Source organism: Diabrotica virgifera, chromosome 8, assembly GCF_917563875.1.
Source record: "Diabrotica virgifera virgifera chromosome 8, PGI_DIABVI_V3a".
NCBI classification, from domain to species: domain Eukaryota; kingdom Metazoa; phylum Arthropoda; class Insecta; order Coleoptera; family Chrysomelidae; genus Diabrotica; species Diabrotica virgifera.
The window spans coordinates 39,937,193-39,954,021 of NC_065450.1; the positions used below are offsets into that span (position 1 = coordinate 39,937,193).

The 16,829-nt window shown below is 32.9% G+C and overlaps 2 protein-coding genes across 6 annotated transcripts in view; one reads left to right on the forward strand and one right to left on the reverse strand.

The window, feature by feature from the left end:
- Nucleotides 1-5,889, reverse strand: part of LOC126889577 (cytochrome P450 6k1-like) — a 136,297-nt gene extending 130,408 nt beyond the window's left edge. The window contains exon 1 of the mRNA XM_050657970.1: nt 5,594-5,889. Within this exon, the coding sequence (XP_050513927.1) occupies nt 5,594-5,639 (46 nt within the window). The 5' untranslated portion in view covers nt 5,640-5,889. The remainder of the gene's footprint in view (nt 1-5,593) is intronic.
- Nucleotides 1-16,829, forward strand: part of LOC126889575 (cytochrome P450 6k1-like) — a 52,684-nt gene that overhangs the window by 30,727 nt on the left and 5,128 nt on the right. For 4 of the 5 annotated variants that reach the window (XM_050657964.1, XM_050657963.1, XM_050657965.1 and 1 more), the window contains exons 2-3: nt 11,689-12,553; nt 16,289-16,501. In XM_050657964.1, coding sequence (XP_050513921.1) covers nt 11,689-12,553; nt 16,289-16,501 — 1,078 coding nt within the window. Of the gene's footprint in view, nt 1-6,199; nt 6,239-11,688; nt 12,554-16,288; nt 16,502-16,829 lie in introns of those variants that run through there. The other variant, XM_050657960.1, reaches the window with a different exon arrangement.

Here is a 16,829-nt window from a genome sequence, read left to right on the forward strand (position 1 = left end):
ATCTCACCGCGCGACTACTCGCGGGTTAATGCAGAGTAGCTCAAGCAACCATTGCTTGAGTCACTCTGCATCTGAAGATACTTAAATAGTGGATAACTTTAATGTAATAAAAGCGTTTTCGTAAAATTATAAGATGTGGTTTAGGACACTGTTGCTCTGATCGCCTCATATATCAAAGTTAAATCTCCAAAATTTTCCCAGCATATGTTTAATTAATGAACACAGCGTTCCTCCATGGATTATCAAACCCCATTATGTAAACACCCAAATAACACAATATAATAAATATGGCACCAATCCATGTCCTATATATCAAAATTATAAACAAATAGCCTCAAATTAAAAAAATTACATCCACATATTCGCTGATTCGTCTAAGTCTTCCCAAGGCGTACGAGCAGGATTATTCATAAGCAACAAAAATAAATATTAATTTAAGCTTCCAAGTACATACAGTATCTTAAGGTGATAACAGTAGCGATCAACAGGTAGCCAAAACGCGTTCCAAGATTGCGGCTGTAATTTTGAATATTTTGTCGAGATATTTGGCACACGTATTCGTAATATAATAAAGAATGGCGGTACAGAGCCCAATTTGAAAAATATATTAATTTGTGGAAATTACTCTGTAATTAAATACAATATTAAAAAAACGAGCCTGTACCGCCATAAAGAAGAACAAAAAAATACACTTTCTTCAAATAAACTTTTTTATCCGATGCCTAGATTTTGTGTCATTTTGGAACTACTAAACTTTTTTATTTCATTAGTAGTTCCAAAATGACACAAAATCTAGGCATCGGATAAAAAAGTTTATTTGAAGAAAGTGTATTTTTTTGTTCTTCTTAATGGCGGTACAGCCTCGTTTTTTTAGTATTGTATTTGATTACAGAGTAATTTCCACATATTAATATATTTTTCAAATTGGGATCTGTACCGCCATTCTTTATTATATTACGAATACGTGTGCCAAATATCTCCAAAAAATATTCAAAATTACAGCCGCAATCTTGGAACGCGTTTTGGCTACCTGTTGATCGCTACAGTTTCCTCTTAAATGGAGAACTTTATGCCATATTACAGGCGTAAAACACATTTCCAAGGCACAAACCAAACACTCTTTATTAATTTCTGATTCAATCAATTCACTTAGACTGATACAACAGAACTTTTACGAAAAACCCTGTAGCTATATTAATCAAAGAAATATTACACATCTGCATCAAACGGACTTAAAAATAGTACATATTTCTATGGATCCCTCTCATTCTGGAATCGAGGGAAATGAAAACGCTGAAAATGCTGAACGCTGAGCTTACGCAGCTTAGCAATAATTACCTTCAGCGGCAGAACAATCAATCCCAGCATCAGATATAAAACAACAATTAAAATCGATGACCCTCAATTTACGGAATGAAAAATGGAAAACATCTACGAGCAAATTAAAAGAGATAAAAGAATATATTGAACCATGGAACCCGCATTCAATGAACAATCGGACCAAGTCATCATATCTCGTCTCCGGTTAGGCTACGGCTCCACGGGCGGGAAATTGACGCTAGCAGTAGCAGCAAAATGAAGAGTGATAAATGAAACCAACAACGATAATACTGGGCGGCTCCACGATGCTGTAAACTATCGCTCAAGATCGGTAAAAGACGCGTCGTCAAGGTCATGTCGCAGATGGATAAGTCCAGACCCATTTTTACAGTAATTTACAGGGGCGGAGGTAAATATCTAAATTAAGAAGGGTCAAAATATTTAGATGGTCGAATTGAATCCCGGGAATCGTAATCCTTCCAATTACCTTTTAATAGCTTTTAATTTGTAATTATTTTATTGCTTATGCATTTATGATAATCAAATATAAAATGTAATACATACAGTGCGCTCGAATAAGCGTTACCCCCATATTAACTTATTTATTTTTAACACATAAGCAAAACACTGGGACAGGTCGATTTTTAAAATAACCATAGTATAATATAGCATCAATGTTTCGAACTTTACGCGATGCCTCTTCAGGTGACAGACATAACTTTGATTTTTTTAAATGGGAAAGTACATCATGTGACACCTCATTTAAAAGCTTTTGAAATACTGATTACAAAAATGGATAATACTTTAACCCTATTTGAGACCGTAGGCGCAAAATTTTGATCGAAATATTTTTAAACGCATTCATTTTTTTTAAATACTGAGAAAACCAATAAGTATTTTTGAAAAATTTAAACACAGAATGAAAGATTACATTAATACGGGGGGCTAAAAGTCCTTAGAATAAACAGGAAGTTTCATTTTTTTTTACCCCTGTGACTTATTAAAATAAACATTATAGAAGGTCTCAGGGGCTTTTGACCCTCGATAATACTGTAATATTTAATTCTGCGTTTATTTTTTTCAAAAATATTTATTAGTCTTCTCAGGAATGGCTTCAAATAGCGTTTTCACAAATCTTTAAAAAATGACGGCATGATGACAAGCGTTGATTTTTTTTGTGCGCAGACAAAAGAAAAATGTAAAGCATTTTTAAAAACCCAAGGGGACAACGTAGTGACGGAAATTATGGATGACCACAATCATTGTGAATTAAACGAAGATGTGCTCAATCGTCAAATGTTAAGTAACTCCTTGAAGCGAAAGACCGTAGAAGATGTCAGTGGACCTATGAAAATGGGTGATATGAAAATTTTGCATGAGGAATTACGAAATGGCGATATTAGTACCTTGACTACCAAAGATGTGGAATTGGTCCGAAAATATGTATAACGCCCGACGATCTCTTCTGCCTAAATTACCAAAAAGTATGGAAGAAACTCATAAACATTAAAACATTTCTAGGTGAAAACCAACAAAAACGAGGATTTTCTAATGGTAAACGACATAGAAAACCAAACTATTATGTTTTCCTGTAACAGCATTTTACAATTTTTAACAGGTTTGGACACCATTTATGAATATAGATGGAACTTTTGAATATTGCCCAAAGTTCTTTTAAGTAAATGTTCTCCGTCCATGGTCTATATATATTCTCCATTGCAAGATAATTCGAATGGAATTCCCCAGATTAAGAGACTGGGCCGATATCAAGCACAAAAAAATCTGGGGAATTCCATCCGAATTATCTTACAAGGGATAGTACCTTTGGTTTTCTTCTTATTGCCAAATAGACAAAAACGTACATAATACCCCTAGACTGGCATTTAAATACCTTAGCATAGATTTAGCATGTCAATGTAGGATATATTTTTTATTATAAATATATAGGTATATATTTTTGTAACAAAACTATATGTTATAAAATAATTTATTGTTTTCTCATTCCTAGAAAACATTAAGTACACCGACCAAGCCCCAGATGGCAACGGGAATCAATTTACCCATCTTCGGAAATCAACTCGGCTATTGTAAAGACGGATTATAAAATTCTGGGGTTCAACTAGCCGATTTCTGAATCCACAATCCACTGTTCAACTGCAGTATTGTGTCTTGTCGCTCGTCAAATAAGAGCGCCCGCCTGCAGTGCATCCATCGCAGGCCCTTTATCGCCGACTCTGCATGAAACCACTACAAACCAAGATGCGGCCAGATGCGGCGCTATGCATGTTGTAAATTGTCGTTCTCGTGGAGCCAAGATTTTACAGCTGTGCTGCTGCCGTAATTTTCCCGCTACTGCTAGCGTCAATTTCCCGCCCGTGGAGCCGTAGCCTTAGGATACTGTAAACTTACTTACTCATGATCATCTCATTACCCATACCTATGCATCAAAATGCAGAAGATAAGACAATGTAATATGATATTAATAAATCATGAGACAATAGAATGTGATGAATTTGACGCTTACCGACAAACGATATCTGGTTATTCAAACAATATGAAAAGCTTTTTTAACCTTCAAACCCACTAAAAACTCTTTTCCAATTACGTAACAATCGTAACTTAGCAAGTAAGATATAGTGTACCTAACTTTATACTTTATACACTGTACACCTATTGTATTCTCGTTACTCCGGGAATGACCTTCGTGGTTAATTTGGTTATTTTCTTAATAAGAAAAAGTATTTGATTATGCTAAAAATCAGTACCTACAGTTATTATATTTAGCTATTGAACCTTCCCTTAAGCTCTCGGGAAGCCTGTAACCTAACCTACAGAGAGCTCCCCCCAGGTAGTGGAGAAGCGAACGCGCCCACCAGCATTAGAAGACAGGTATATAGGAAATAAAATACCTCTCACGGACCAATCGAGACGGTAATTGATGCTTTTAAATTCCACGAAAATCAAACTTTAAGGAGTAGGAATACTCCAAAATCAAACCCCGAATCTTCAAATCAGGGATTGAGTTAATAGGCTAACCCCTTGTACGCCAGTCAATGGGAGCAAGAATAAGATATTACCTCCGAATTCTATCCTATTGCATGGATTTTAATGAAATTTTGGGCCTAGCCTCTTGTTATCTTCTAATTCAAAGTCTACCTTATGCCGATGTGTGCTTTTATCTTGGGGGTGGTCTCCACCCCTTCTTAGGGGTGGAAAAAATTTTGGTTAAAATTACCACGGAATTCGCTAGAGAACCTAATTCTAAGCAAACACTGATCTATAATTTTTTTTTTTGGAAACTCAATACTTTTTGAGATATTGGTGGTTGAAAATTGGCCATTTTCATTGAAACATAATACCTTTTCGAATGGTTTTTTGCGAATACCTTAAAAACTATGCATCTAACTAAAAAAGCTATATTAAACATTTTTGTAGGTTATAAAAAAACAAAGAGACACTTGCCCTCATAAATCTTCTAGTTATAGTATAAAAAGAGATATGGTAGGTGAAAATAGTTTGTTTTTTGGTATATTCTCAAACTGGTGTATTCAACTTGAAATAATAGAGAAACGGTCAACTTTAGGTGTATAATAATGATACTAATACCTTTTGTAGTGCTCAAAAAGACCTTTAAAATGAGCTATATTAGAGGTCCATTACATTAAAACTAAGCGAGATATGCTGCAAACAAAATTGATAACTAATGTATTTTAAGAAAAAATGAGAAATAATTTTAACCCCATCCACCAAAATGTAAATGCATCGTTTTCCTTCTACAATACCTTTTATTATAATGTTATTTATATGTTCAAAAAGTTGGACGGGTTTAAAATGAATGGTTTAAAAAAAAAGATCAAATTATAGAGCGCATTTTTAAATTTTCTTAAAAATCTTCCTTTTTCTCCATGTAACTTGAAAATGATAAGAGATATAGTAATGAAAAATAAAATGGAAATTTATATCTGACAAAGCCCTACATTTTTGTGTGGCATCTTTTTTTCGAATCTCTTATATTTTTCGAGTTACATGGAGTAAAAGGAAGATTTTTAAGAAAATTTAAAAATGCGCTCTATAATTTAATCTTTTTTTTTTTCAAAAAACGTTGGCAAGACATGATGGCAAGAATGACATGGCAAGAAAAATTTCAGTTTACTCTGTTATTCATATGATGAACATAATTTGGCATAATATTTCCGAAAATAGAAAAAGTTAATAAAATAATAGTTTTTTTATAAAGTGCAAGTTTTTCAAAGAGGCAGAAACTATATATTACCTGTAGAAAGTGAGGATAATCCACAACTTGACAAAACGACAAACATAGGCTTTTCAAGATCTGTTTCTTTTGACGATAATTATTATTCATCTGTTTTCGAAGATACTGAAGATTTACAGCCAAACAATGAAACCATTTACTTCAATATTGATGCCACAGATGAGACATAAGATAAGGATTTTTGCAGTTCCGAGGAAATTCCATCCAATCGGAAGTCCTAACTACTTATAAAATAAGAGTTTTCGGGAGGGCCAATCCAATGTCAATTTTTTCTAATTATTATAATTTAAAGCAAAGCGACTGATGTTTTATGTAACAAAAAAGTCTGGCTAAGATTATATTATTTTTCAAAAAAAAAAATAGTAATGCTGTTGAATAAATTTTAATAGAAAATATATGTACATATCTCTATATCTTGCATACATTTAGTACTTATTAGTGTATCCATGCAGAGATAATGTAGGTAATTTGTTTTTTTATTAAAATAATATTAATAGTACCACAACTGTATTATTAGCATAAAAAGACAAAAAACCACATACTTAGTATGTAATATTGTTATGTCTATTCGGAAGGCTTATTTCTACTAGTTGCAAAAGATCGGCGTTAGAATATTCCAGTATGGAACTCTATAGATCTGTTCAGGTAAGTTTTTCCACGCAGCTTGCTGAATGTATTTACCAAAAGAATCCGTTCCTTCATCAAGTTCATGTTTAGTTTTTAATGAAACTTTCAAATTAGTTTCTTTGATCTTTGATCTTGGTGGATAGTAACAGTAATAATGATAAGCTAAAAACATTTCGTTTTAACTCATACAGAAGAAGCTTTAAAAATTTCTCTTATGTATGTATTTTTCTTTAGTGTCTAGGGCAGTCTGCAATTTTTGTTAATAGTTAAGTAGTCCAGTTTAAATAAATAAATAAATAAATAAATAAATACTTTATTTTCCTTTAGACAGACAGAGTCTGTATATAATTAGTCAAAAGTAGTACATTAAGTAAATATAACAAACAAAATAAACAATCACACTACACAAACTAACAACGAAAATACATTTAAAATTGAAGAAATTCTTCAACTGAATAAAAAATGTGTGTCATCAGAAATTCCTTTAAATTTAGTTTAAAGCTTGACAGGCTCTTACACAATTTTATATGCTTTGGAAATCTATTATAAAGTCTTTGTCCCATTTTACTCGGGGACCTGCAATATATATTTCCCCTACACATTGCGGCACGTAAGGTATCTTTATATCTAGTATCCATGTTATGTATTTGTCCATTGGTTTTAAAATTTTCGAGGTTATTAAATATATACGCAAGTCTCCAGAATATAAATACAGGCCAATGGCAATATTTTGAAATTTTGAAGGTATTGCCTACAACTTGTTTTATGAGGGATACCAGCAATAGTCCGTATTATTATTTTTTGTGCAAAAAAGACTTCATTGATATGGCAACTTGATCCCCAAAAACAAATACCGTATCGCAAACGATATTCGGCTTGGGCACAATAAAGCATTATTAATTGTTTCTCCGTTAATACTTGTTTTAAATTTCGAAACAAAAACGTTAATGAGTTCAATTTTGCGGCCAGTGTATCACAATGTTTCCTCCAATTAAGACATTCATCTATATGAAGTCCTAAGAATTTTAATGATGAAACAAGTTCAACATGATTATTATTTATATTTAAGTTAATTGGGTTAATACATCGTTGCCTATTATAAAATTGCGTGAAAAGGGTTTTTTGGGTGTTCACCAATAGATTATTATTACAGAACCAGTTGAAAAGATCTGACAGTAAACTGTTACATTTGGACTTCAAAGAATTATCAGGTCCATTGACTATTACATTTATGTCGTCTGCAAATATCGTGAAATGTCCATCCGAGTTAACCGAGACAACATCGTTTACATAAATAAGAAAGAGAACAGGTCCTAAAATTGAGCCTTGCGGTACACCTATATCAATATCAAGATAGTTGGATTTATGCGTCGCATTTGATAATTTGCCTTTTTCTGTTAAGCTGACGTATTGACGACGTGCAGTTAAATAGGATGTTAACCAGTTTAACGCACGTCCTTGAATGCCGATATTTTTTAATTTATAAAATAAAATTTCATGATTGACACAGTCGAAAGCCCTGCTAAGATCACAAAATATCCCAACAGGACTCTCTCCAGTATCTATTAAAGATGTGAGAGTATCATAAAAGGAATGCATTGCTGTATGGGTAGATTTTTTGGACTGGAAACCATGTTGGTTACTAACAATCACTTTATTGGTCTGTAAAAATGAATCAAGTCTTTGTAAATAACTGTATTCAAAAATTTTAGAAAATACCGAAGAAATTGTAATAGGACGGTAGTTACTTACTTGTTTTGGGTCACCTTTTTTATGAATTGGTAACACCTTTCCAGTTTTTTTACAATCTGGAAAATCGCCATTTGAAAACGATAAATTAACTAAATATGTTAATGGGGATATTATACAAGAAACAACCTTTTTTATTATAAACCCAGGGATTTCATGAAAGCCCTGAGTTTTTTGTTTTTTAGTTTTTGGTTTAATAATTTGTTTAATTCTATTGTAGTGTACGGATGAAGAAGAAGGTGGTCATCCAAAACAGTGTTGTTACAAATATATGTATTATCATTTTCATGTTTTGCAAACAAATTAAAACCATGCTAGTTGCGCTTTCTTTTAATTCGAATTTTGTTGGGTTGGAATACGTTGTGATGAATTTTCAAAGGAGTTTTTCAAGTTTATCAAGTGTTTTTTCCTTTGAGATGAACCAAAAGCAGCAAGAAGATCGATATTTGTCAGAAAGTGACTTTACGTATTGGAATCATTACTCTTCACGAAAAAATACCAATACCGTCAGGTTGAACGGTTAAACGCCATTTAGTCAACCATGTCAAGAGTCTTAACACGTTTTACTGTTACTGGAAGTAACTCGAGAAGATACGATCAAGGCTGTAGGAGAATTATAACTCCTAATTAAGACCAGTTTTTGACACTTCGTACACTGGTTTGTTACCAGTACTTCTTTACAAAATTTATTGTAAAGAAGCACTGGTACAACTTTTTGTTGCAAGTACTTCTTTAAAAAATGAATTTTTTGATCGTTATAACTTTAGAATAAGCCAAAATACGATAAGGGAAAGATTTGCCGCAAACGACCTATGCCCTGGAAGTGCATCCTCTGGCTCATTATTGACCAGAGATAGAAGGCAAATATTGTATTTTGCTTGCGAACATGTTTGTAATAAAGACGATTGGGAAAGAATATTGTTTACCGAAGAATCCAAGTACAGTTTTTTCTGATGATAGGTGGAACAGTGTGTACAGAAGGGTTAGGAAAATTTACGCACAGTGTAACACTGTAGTGACTGTACAGTATGGTTGCGGCTCGGTAATGGTGTGCGGTGGGATTAATGTTGAGGCTTGTATGGATTTGGTAAGAATATATTACGGGTGGCTTACATCATACAGCTACATTAGCCATTTTAGAACGATTTGCACCATTTATTGGGGATTATTTTATGCTTATGCAAGATAATGCCAGGACACACATTGCAATAATTGTGCAGCGATATCGTAAGGAGGTTGGGATCCCTGCCATGGTTTTAACTGCGAGAAGTTTCAACATCAACCCAATAAAACATGTTTGGGACATCGTAGGGAAATTACTACAACAACTACCTAATGCACCAAACACATTAGAATAGAATAGAATAGAAATATACTTTATTGTCATGAAAAATTGTACAATTTTATCGACAAAGCTTATAAAAAGTCAAGAAAACAAAACAATAACAATCCAATTTACTAAAATTATATAAATCGTCAATATATTTACAATAATAACAATAATAATGAAGTTAAACAGAAGTAATCAATTGCAAAATTTAAGTAAATTGCAAATGCATAGTCTACATAGTAATTAATAAGTTTAAAAGTTAAGCTGCTGCATATGACACCAAAATATAGACAAAAAAAATGATAATAAAAATACTACTTGTGCAAAGGGTACTGTAATTTCTTAGTTATTGATTAAGAAAATCTTCTACTGAATAATATGGTCTTTCAGATAGGTACGCTTTTGTCAGTTTACGGAATTTGGGGAAAGATGCTGCAGATTTAAGTTGTGGAGGGAGATGGTTGTAAAGTTTTTTTGCGGAATATAATATAGATTTCTTTACTAACTCAGAGGACGGAGTCAGCATATAAACGTCAAACGTAGAATTTCTCGTGAAGTAGTCATGATTAGGTCTTGGTGGAAAGACATGTAGATGTTTACGAATTAAACAAACAGTTTCTAAAATATACAAAGATGGAAGGGTTAAAATTCTGTGATCTTTGAAGTAACTTCTGCAATGTGTTGTTCTTCTGAGGCCAAACAGATATCTAATTGCTCTTTTTTGTAATTTGAAAATAACATCGAATTGGGCAGCTGTACCAGAACCCCAAAAAGGAAGACCATAACGAAGATGTGACTCGAACAAAGAAAAATATGTTATTTTGGAAGATGCTAAATTGAGTTCATTCGAAACAGATCTTATAGCATAGCAAGCTGAGGATAGTTTCTTCCTTAACAAATCGATATGGCGGGACCATTTAAGGTTGCTGTCTAAAAAAATACCAAGAAATTTCACAGAATCAACGGTACTGATCTGGCTGTTATTAAGAGGTAAGGGTTGAAGAACTCCTTTATAAGACAATGCTACTGTTTTATCTACGTTAAACGAGAGTAGATTAGAGTCAGACCAGGTTTTTATTGTAAGTAGATCAGAAGTTATAGTAGCATGAAAAGTTGCAATATTTGAGTTGCTCCAAGTGATACTGGTATCATCAGCAAAAAGAAAGATTTTTCCATCGATTTTTAAACTAGTGATGTCATTAATAAAGACAAGGAAAAGTAGAGGACCCAATACTGAACCTTGAGGTACCCCACAAACAATGTTTTTGAGACTAGAGTCTGTATCATTTGCTCTAACCAGTTGTTTCCTATCATCCAAGTGGAACCATTGGAACCAATCTAAAGAAATACCTCGAATTCCGTAGAAATTTAGTTTTCTTATCAAAATGTTATGATTTACACAATCAAAAGCTTTGGCGTAGTCACAAAAAACAGTGGCAGTGTGAAGATTATTGTTCAGTGCTTGATAAACCTCATGTAGTACAGAAAAGATGGCATCAGTGGTGCATTTATTATTTAAAAAGCCGAACTGATTTTGTGATAAAATGTTTTCAACTAGAAAGGACATAAGTCGGGCTTTTATGAGTCTCTCAATAATTTTGGAGAGTACCGGTAGTAGTGCAATAGGTCTATAATTGCAGGTATTAAATATTTCACCACCCTTATGAAGAGAAATAATGATGGCTGTCTTCAGGCACTCTGGAAATTTACCTTTCTCAAAGGAATCATTAATTAGTGAGATGAGGACTTCTAACACATTTTCTGGGAGATTAGAAAAAAATTTTATCGATAGACCATCAGTACTACAGGAGGATTTGCTTTTGATACTATTGATTGTTTGGATCAGTTCAGATTTATTGACTGGTTTTATAAAGAATGAATTCGAGACCTTTCTTGAATTAGGGAGATAAGCAATGGGATCTTGTTGTGGCAAAATAGTTGATGTAATATTTTTACTCACATTAACAAAGTTATTAGATTAACTGTTTTTGCTAGTAGTTGAAATTTTGGATCAAATAGATAAAGATGAACTAAGAACGGTAACTCTCAGTATGAGAGATCATTGTCAAGCAGAACTAAATGCCATAGGAGGCAATATTCGTAATTTTTATGAAATTAAAAAATTCAATTCCGTAATTTATTTATGATGTTAGGTAGTTTTATTGCAATATAGTTTTCGTAAGAAAAAGAAAAGTTTTTTTATTTCAGACATTCTAAAAGCAACCTTAAAAAACCAAAAATTAAACATTCTTTTTTCATTACGACTAAAATTATAATTTTAAAATTATGCATTAATTTTGGCGCGCAGCGTATTTGTACAAATTTGTGAAACTGTATTATAACATAAATATTTATACCAATTAATTCAACAGTTTTTTTTTTATTTCAGATGTTGCTCACCTCCTCCCCGTTTCTTGATGGCTTAATATATTTAAGCATTTTATGCATTGCTGCTTATTGTTACGCTACAAGAGACTTCAACTATTGGAAAAGAAGAAATGTTCAATTTTTAAAACCCGTCCCTTTCTTCGGCAATCTTTACGATGTAATGATGTTTAAAACTACTACCCAAGAATGTATAAAGAAGATATGGGATGGAATCAATGCTCCCTATTTCGGGATGTTCATTTTTGATGAACCAGTTTTAGTTCTAAAATCTCCCAAACTAATCAAAGACGTGTTGATTAAAGATGCTTCAACATTTTGCAACAGAAGAGTTGCTACACCTTCACATCCCAATATGGCTCATGGAATGTTTTTCTTAAAATATAATGAATGGAGAAAAGTAAGAAAAATGCTTAGTCCAGTGTTTACCTCGGGCATGTTAAGGTATTTGCAGCCACATACAATCGAAATAAACCAAACGATGTTAGACTTCGTACACAAGAATTGTGGTATTTTTGATGTTACAAACATTGGAGAAGATTTCGCAATAGAGTTCCTAGTTAGATGTTTTTATGAAGCCAATCCTCGTTGTTTTAATGAAAAACCATCAGTATTTAAGAAATGTATACATACGATGTTTGCTTTTAACTTTAGGAATGGAGTTGTCCAGAATTTATTCTTTCTGAAACCAGCATTGGCAGATGCTTTAAAATTAAACTTTGTGGCAAAAAATTGCATGAAATTTTTTGAAGATGTTTTCAAACGCATAATGACAGCTAGAGAAAGTTATGATGGTAAGCCGAGAAGCATGGTAGATGTAGCAAACAAAGCTATTAGAGAAAAGAAAAGAGGAGAAAAGGATGCTTTAGGTAAGTTCATGTCCATTACCATCTTCTTCTTGTTCTTATGGTGCTTGTCCGTTCCGAACTTTGGCGATTAATCTGGCTATGATGATTTTGTTGGTTGCTTTACGGAATAGTTGTGTTGAGGTCTTTCATGCACTCAGGTTAGCAAGCCAGGATATTCTTCTTCCTCTTGAGGCCCTATTTCCTTCCATTTTACATTGCAAAATAGATTGGGGTAGCTCGTATCTGCCTTGATTTCTCAATATATGTCCTGAGTACTACACTTTACGGTCCTTCACGATGTTCACCAAATCTCTTGTTGTGTTCATCCTCCGTAGTACTTCTTCGTTGTTAACTTTGTCTGTCCATGGTATCTTCGGGATCCTTCTGTAGAACTATAGCTCAAATTCCTGAAGTTTCGATAGAGTTTCCGCCTTCAATGTCCACGTTTCTACTCCGTATAGAAGCACTGAGTACACATACCATTTAAGGAGCCTTATTTCTGTTTCTACGGTGAGGTCATGTTTTTTAACACAGAGCTCATAGTCAAGAATGCACTTTTTGCCTTTCCGATGCGGCATCTAATCTCTTGGGTATTGTAAAATACCCAAGTAAAATTTTTAATTACATGTTTATATAATATAGGTTATTGATTATGTATTTTAGAAAGGAACTACAACGTTAACGGGGTTTTATTATTTTATATAGTCAAGGGACTTCTAGGTATGAAAAAACCCTGGAGTGCTACCATTTAAAGGGTTGCGTTCTTGAGAAAGGGGTGAATTAGTCCCTGGGATTCATAAGAGTTCGAATATTTTCTAGATTTCGGCAAGCTACAAAACACCAAGTATTTATTTCCTATACGGTTGATGAAGATAATGATGAAGATGAGCCTGTAGAAGAACCGATTAACGGGTATTACTGTACCTGTCAATCTGGTGCGAGAACTGTAGGTACTTGTGCTCATATCACCAGTGTGTTATGGAGAATTCTCACGACGAGGTCGAGGCGCGTGTTGAAGCGAGATTCAAGTGGGTCCCAATTTAAACGTCGGCAAAGAGAGATATAATATATATAATAGTGGAAAAGAAAGAGAACGCAGATACCCCACAAGACGGTAAAATTAGTAATATTTACACTTTGTGATAAAATGTCCCGAAGAATACAGGCAACCAAAAAGTTGACCGCTCTCAGTGGTGGAGATAAAAATATTAGTTGGTTTTTTTAATTCTCACAATGATAAAAATTAGAACAAAACGTAGTTTGACCATAAAATTACCACGCCACTGATCATACCCTCGGCTGACGAGACATCCACACTATCTACAGGCTAATAAATTTTAGCATTTGGTGTTATTTTAAGGGTCATAAATACCAAATTTTGACAGAAATTTCTCTATCTCTTCTTACGTTTAATCTTTTTCACGTTGGGTTGAATTCCGTCTTCAGTTTTTATCCTTTTCTGTTACATTTTTTTATTTCACTCATAATGTCGCAACACGCTCTGTCAGTTTTCCTCTTAAATAAAGTTTTTATGGTTTTTAGGCTTTGCAAGACATCAACCCAATGTTAAGTATCCTGATAGGTCGTTAGTTAAACACGACGTATGATGCATCTAACCGAAATCAGCAAACTGTTAACATATGAATAGTCGAAGATGATTTAAATCCGATTTTTCCATAGACAATTGTAATTAATATTTAGCATTTACAAACTACCATTTACTTTTGTTTTTTTTTTGTATTGAAATCAAGTCCATGTTTCTCTACCTGTCTTATATCTGATATGCGGGACAAGTTTCATGTCAACTAATGTATTTTTTTATGTTTCAACAATTTTTACTTTAATTATTTTGGAACATGTTACGAGTGGAATTACCCCCATCCCCCCTAGATCCGCCACTGTTCAGTAGTTTTCTAAAGATAAGGCGGAACTGTAGTTTTGCTGGTATTCCATAACTGAGAAGCATTCATGAAAACATGATAATGCTTATATCGATCTAGCAGCACCTTTTATACCGCACTTCTTTAGTTTTCTGAAGACTTTTCGGAGGTTTTCTGAAGACTAAAATAGGATCCAACTATTTTTGACCACGAATTCATATATAACACGCAAATATGTATGAAGAACATGAGTTTCTCTTCTTCTAATAATAAATATTTTCATTCACTTGACCGTAAATTAGTGCACTTAACGTAAACCGAGAACTCGAATCCAATAACTTCAGAAGGTTGTAACTCGAGAATAGTAGTTATTCAGACCCAGGTGCCATGGACTTTTTTAATCTACACATCAAGAAGTATCATTGGCCAAACTTTCATCAAATTTGACCGTGACCACTTTTCCATAAGGAGTGTTGCCTGGTCCTTTCTCATTTTAACTTTTTTATTGTATATTTAGGTATATAGTACTCGTATATACATTGTCCAATAAAAAAGAAAGATTATTTTCTTTACTTTAAAATGGTGTACTGTAAAAAATTCTAGGTCTATTTTTAAACAAGATATGCTTTTTCAAAATTTGACATACACATGCAATAGGTCCCACTAAGTTTTAAAAACTTTTTTATTATTAACTTTATGAAAAAAATTGTTCTTTATGAAATGCTCTGCGTAGTCTAGAACCTAAGATGTAATCATCAGATATAAAATTTTATCAACAGTGTACGAGGTATGTTAAAAAATATGAATTTCTCTCAAGAGTAAAGTACCTTTATATTTTACAATATCGAAAAGTGTTATTAACAAAAGTTATTTGGAATTAAAAATTATTTTATAATATGCAATTTTATTCTTCTAATTGAAAAAAATTAACATTTTAAAATTTTTCTCAAATTACGGATACCCTTGGATATCCCACGGATATCTTGTTTAAAAATAGTCTAATATTTTGCAATACAATATCTTAAAGTAAAGAAAATAATATTTTTTTCCACAATGTATATATGTATCTAAATGTACAAGAAAAAACGTCATCTAATAAATTTAAAAATATATCAAAAATCATTGAAAGTATAAGACCTTAAAAAATCATAACTTGCTTAAAAATAGTCGTACAGCCTTATACAACAGACCAATTTAAAGGCAATTGACTTCTCTTTCTACTAAATAGTACCATTGCATATACCTAGAAATGCTTAGAAAAAAGTTACAGAACAATATTTGCGAAATAATGGGAAAAATGGCTCAAAAATGGTGTGAGCGACGAATTTTGAAAAACCCGATTTCGGAAACTATAAATCCTAGAGACTTCTACCGACAGCCATTTTAAAGAGAAAGGATTGCAGCAGGAAAGGAAGTTATTTTTCGCTGAAGCAATGCCTATACATATATCCCTGTAAAAAAAAGTTATGGGGCAAAAACAAAATTGCTTTCTTTCGTGTTTTCTTCTTGCCATTCTTTTGAATATATTTTTGTAAAAAAATATTTTTGACTGTAAAATGTGATATTTTGATGGTAAATTTAACCTGGAACAATTTTCCTGTTGACGTGTTTGTACAAAAAGTGAATAGAACTCACCCTAATTCACCCTGTGCCTAGGGACTAATTCACCCCTTTCTCAAAAACGCACCAATTTAAATGATGTTTATTAAATTTACACTCCGCGGTTTTTTCAAATTTAGATTTCCATTGACTATATGAGACAATAAAATCCCGTTAACGTTGTAGTTCTTTTTAGCTCTCTTATTTTGAACATAATCAGTAGCCTAATATTGTATTGTATAGGATACCTATAACTCGCCGATACATTTTTTTTTAGGATTTGAAACGATTATGTCCAATGTCCTGTTATTCTTAATAGCTGGACGCGACTCCACTACTACAATAATAAGCTTCACTTTATACGAAATTGCTAAAAATCAAGAAATTCAAGACAAATTAAGAAAAGAAGTCAAATTAAATGTTGAAAAACATGGATCGATTTGTTTCGAGGGGGTCCAGGAGAACAAATACTTAGAAATGTGCATTAATGGTACGTAATGTTTTATTAGATATTATTCAAATACTTTAGGTAATACTATACGTTTTGACCTCCTTTAAAGGGGCTGTAAGATGTTTTGCGTTTTGCATTTTTCGCAAAGCAAAGCAAAAAGTGAGTTTTGCGTTTAACTTGTGGTAATAAAATAATATACCTAGTACTGATTTTTGAGAGCCATGGTTTGTTTTTACTTTTCAGTTTTTTATGTGTTTTATTACATACTATTCAAATATTTGAAAGGTATTAGGTCTTAGGCCCACATATAAAATTATTATTTATAACCACACCGTTGAAACTTTTTGTACTTGTTATTTGGGTGGAG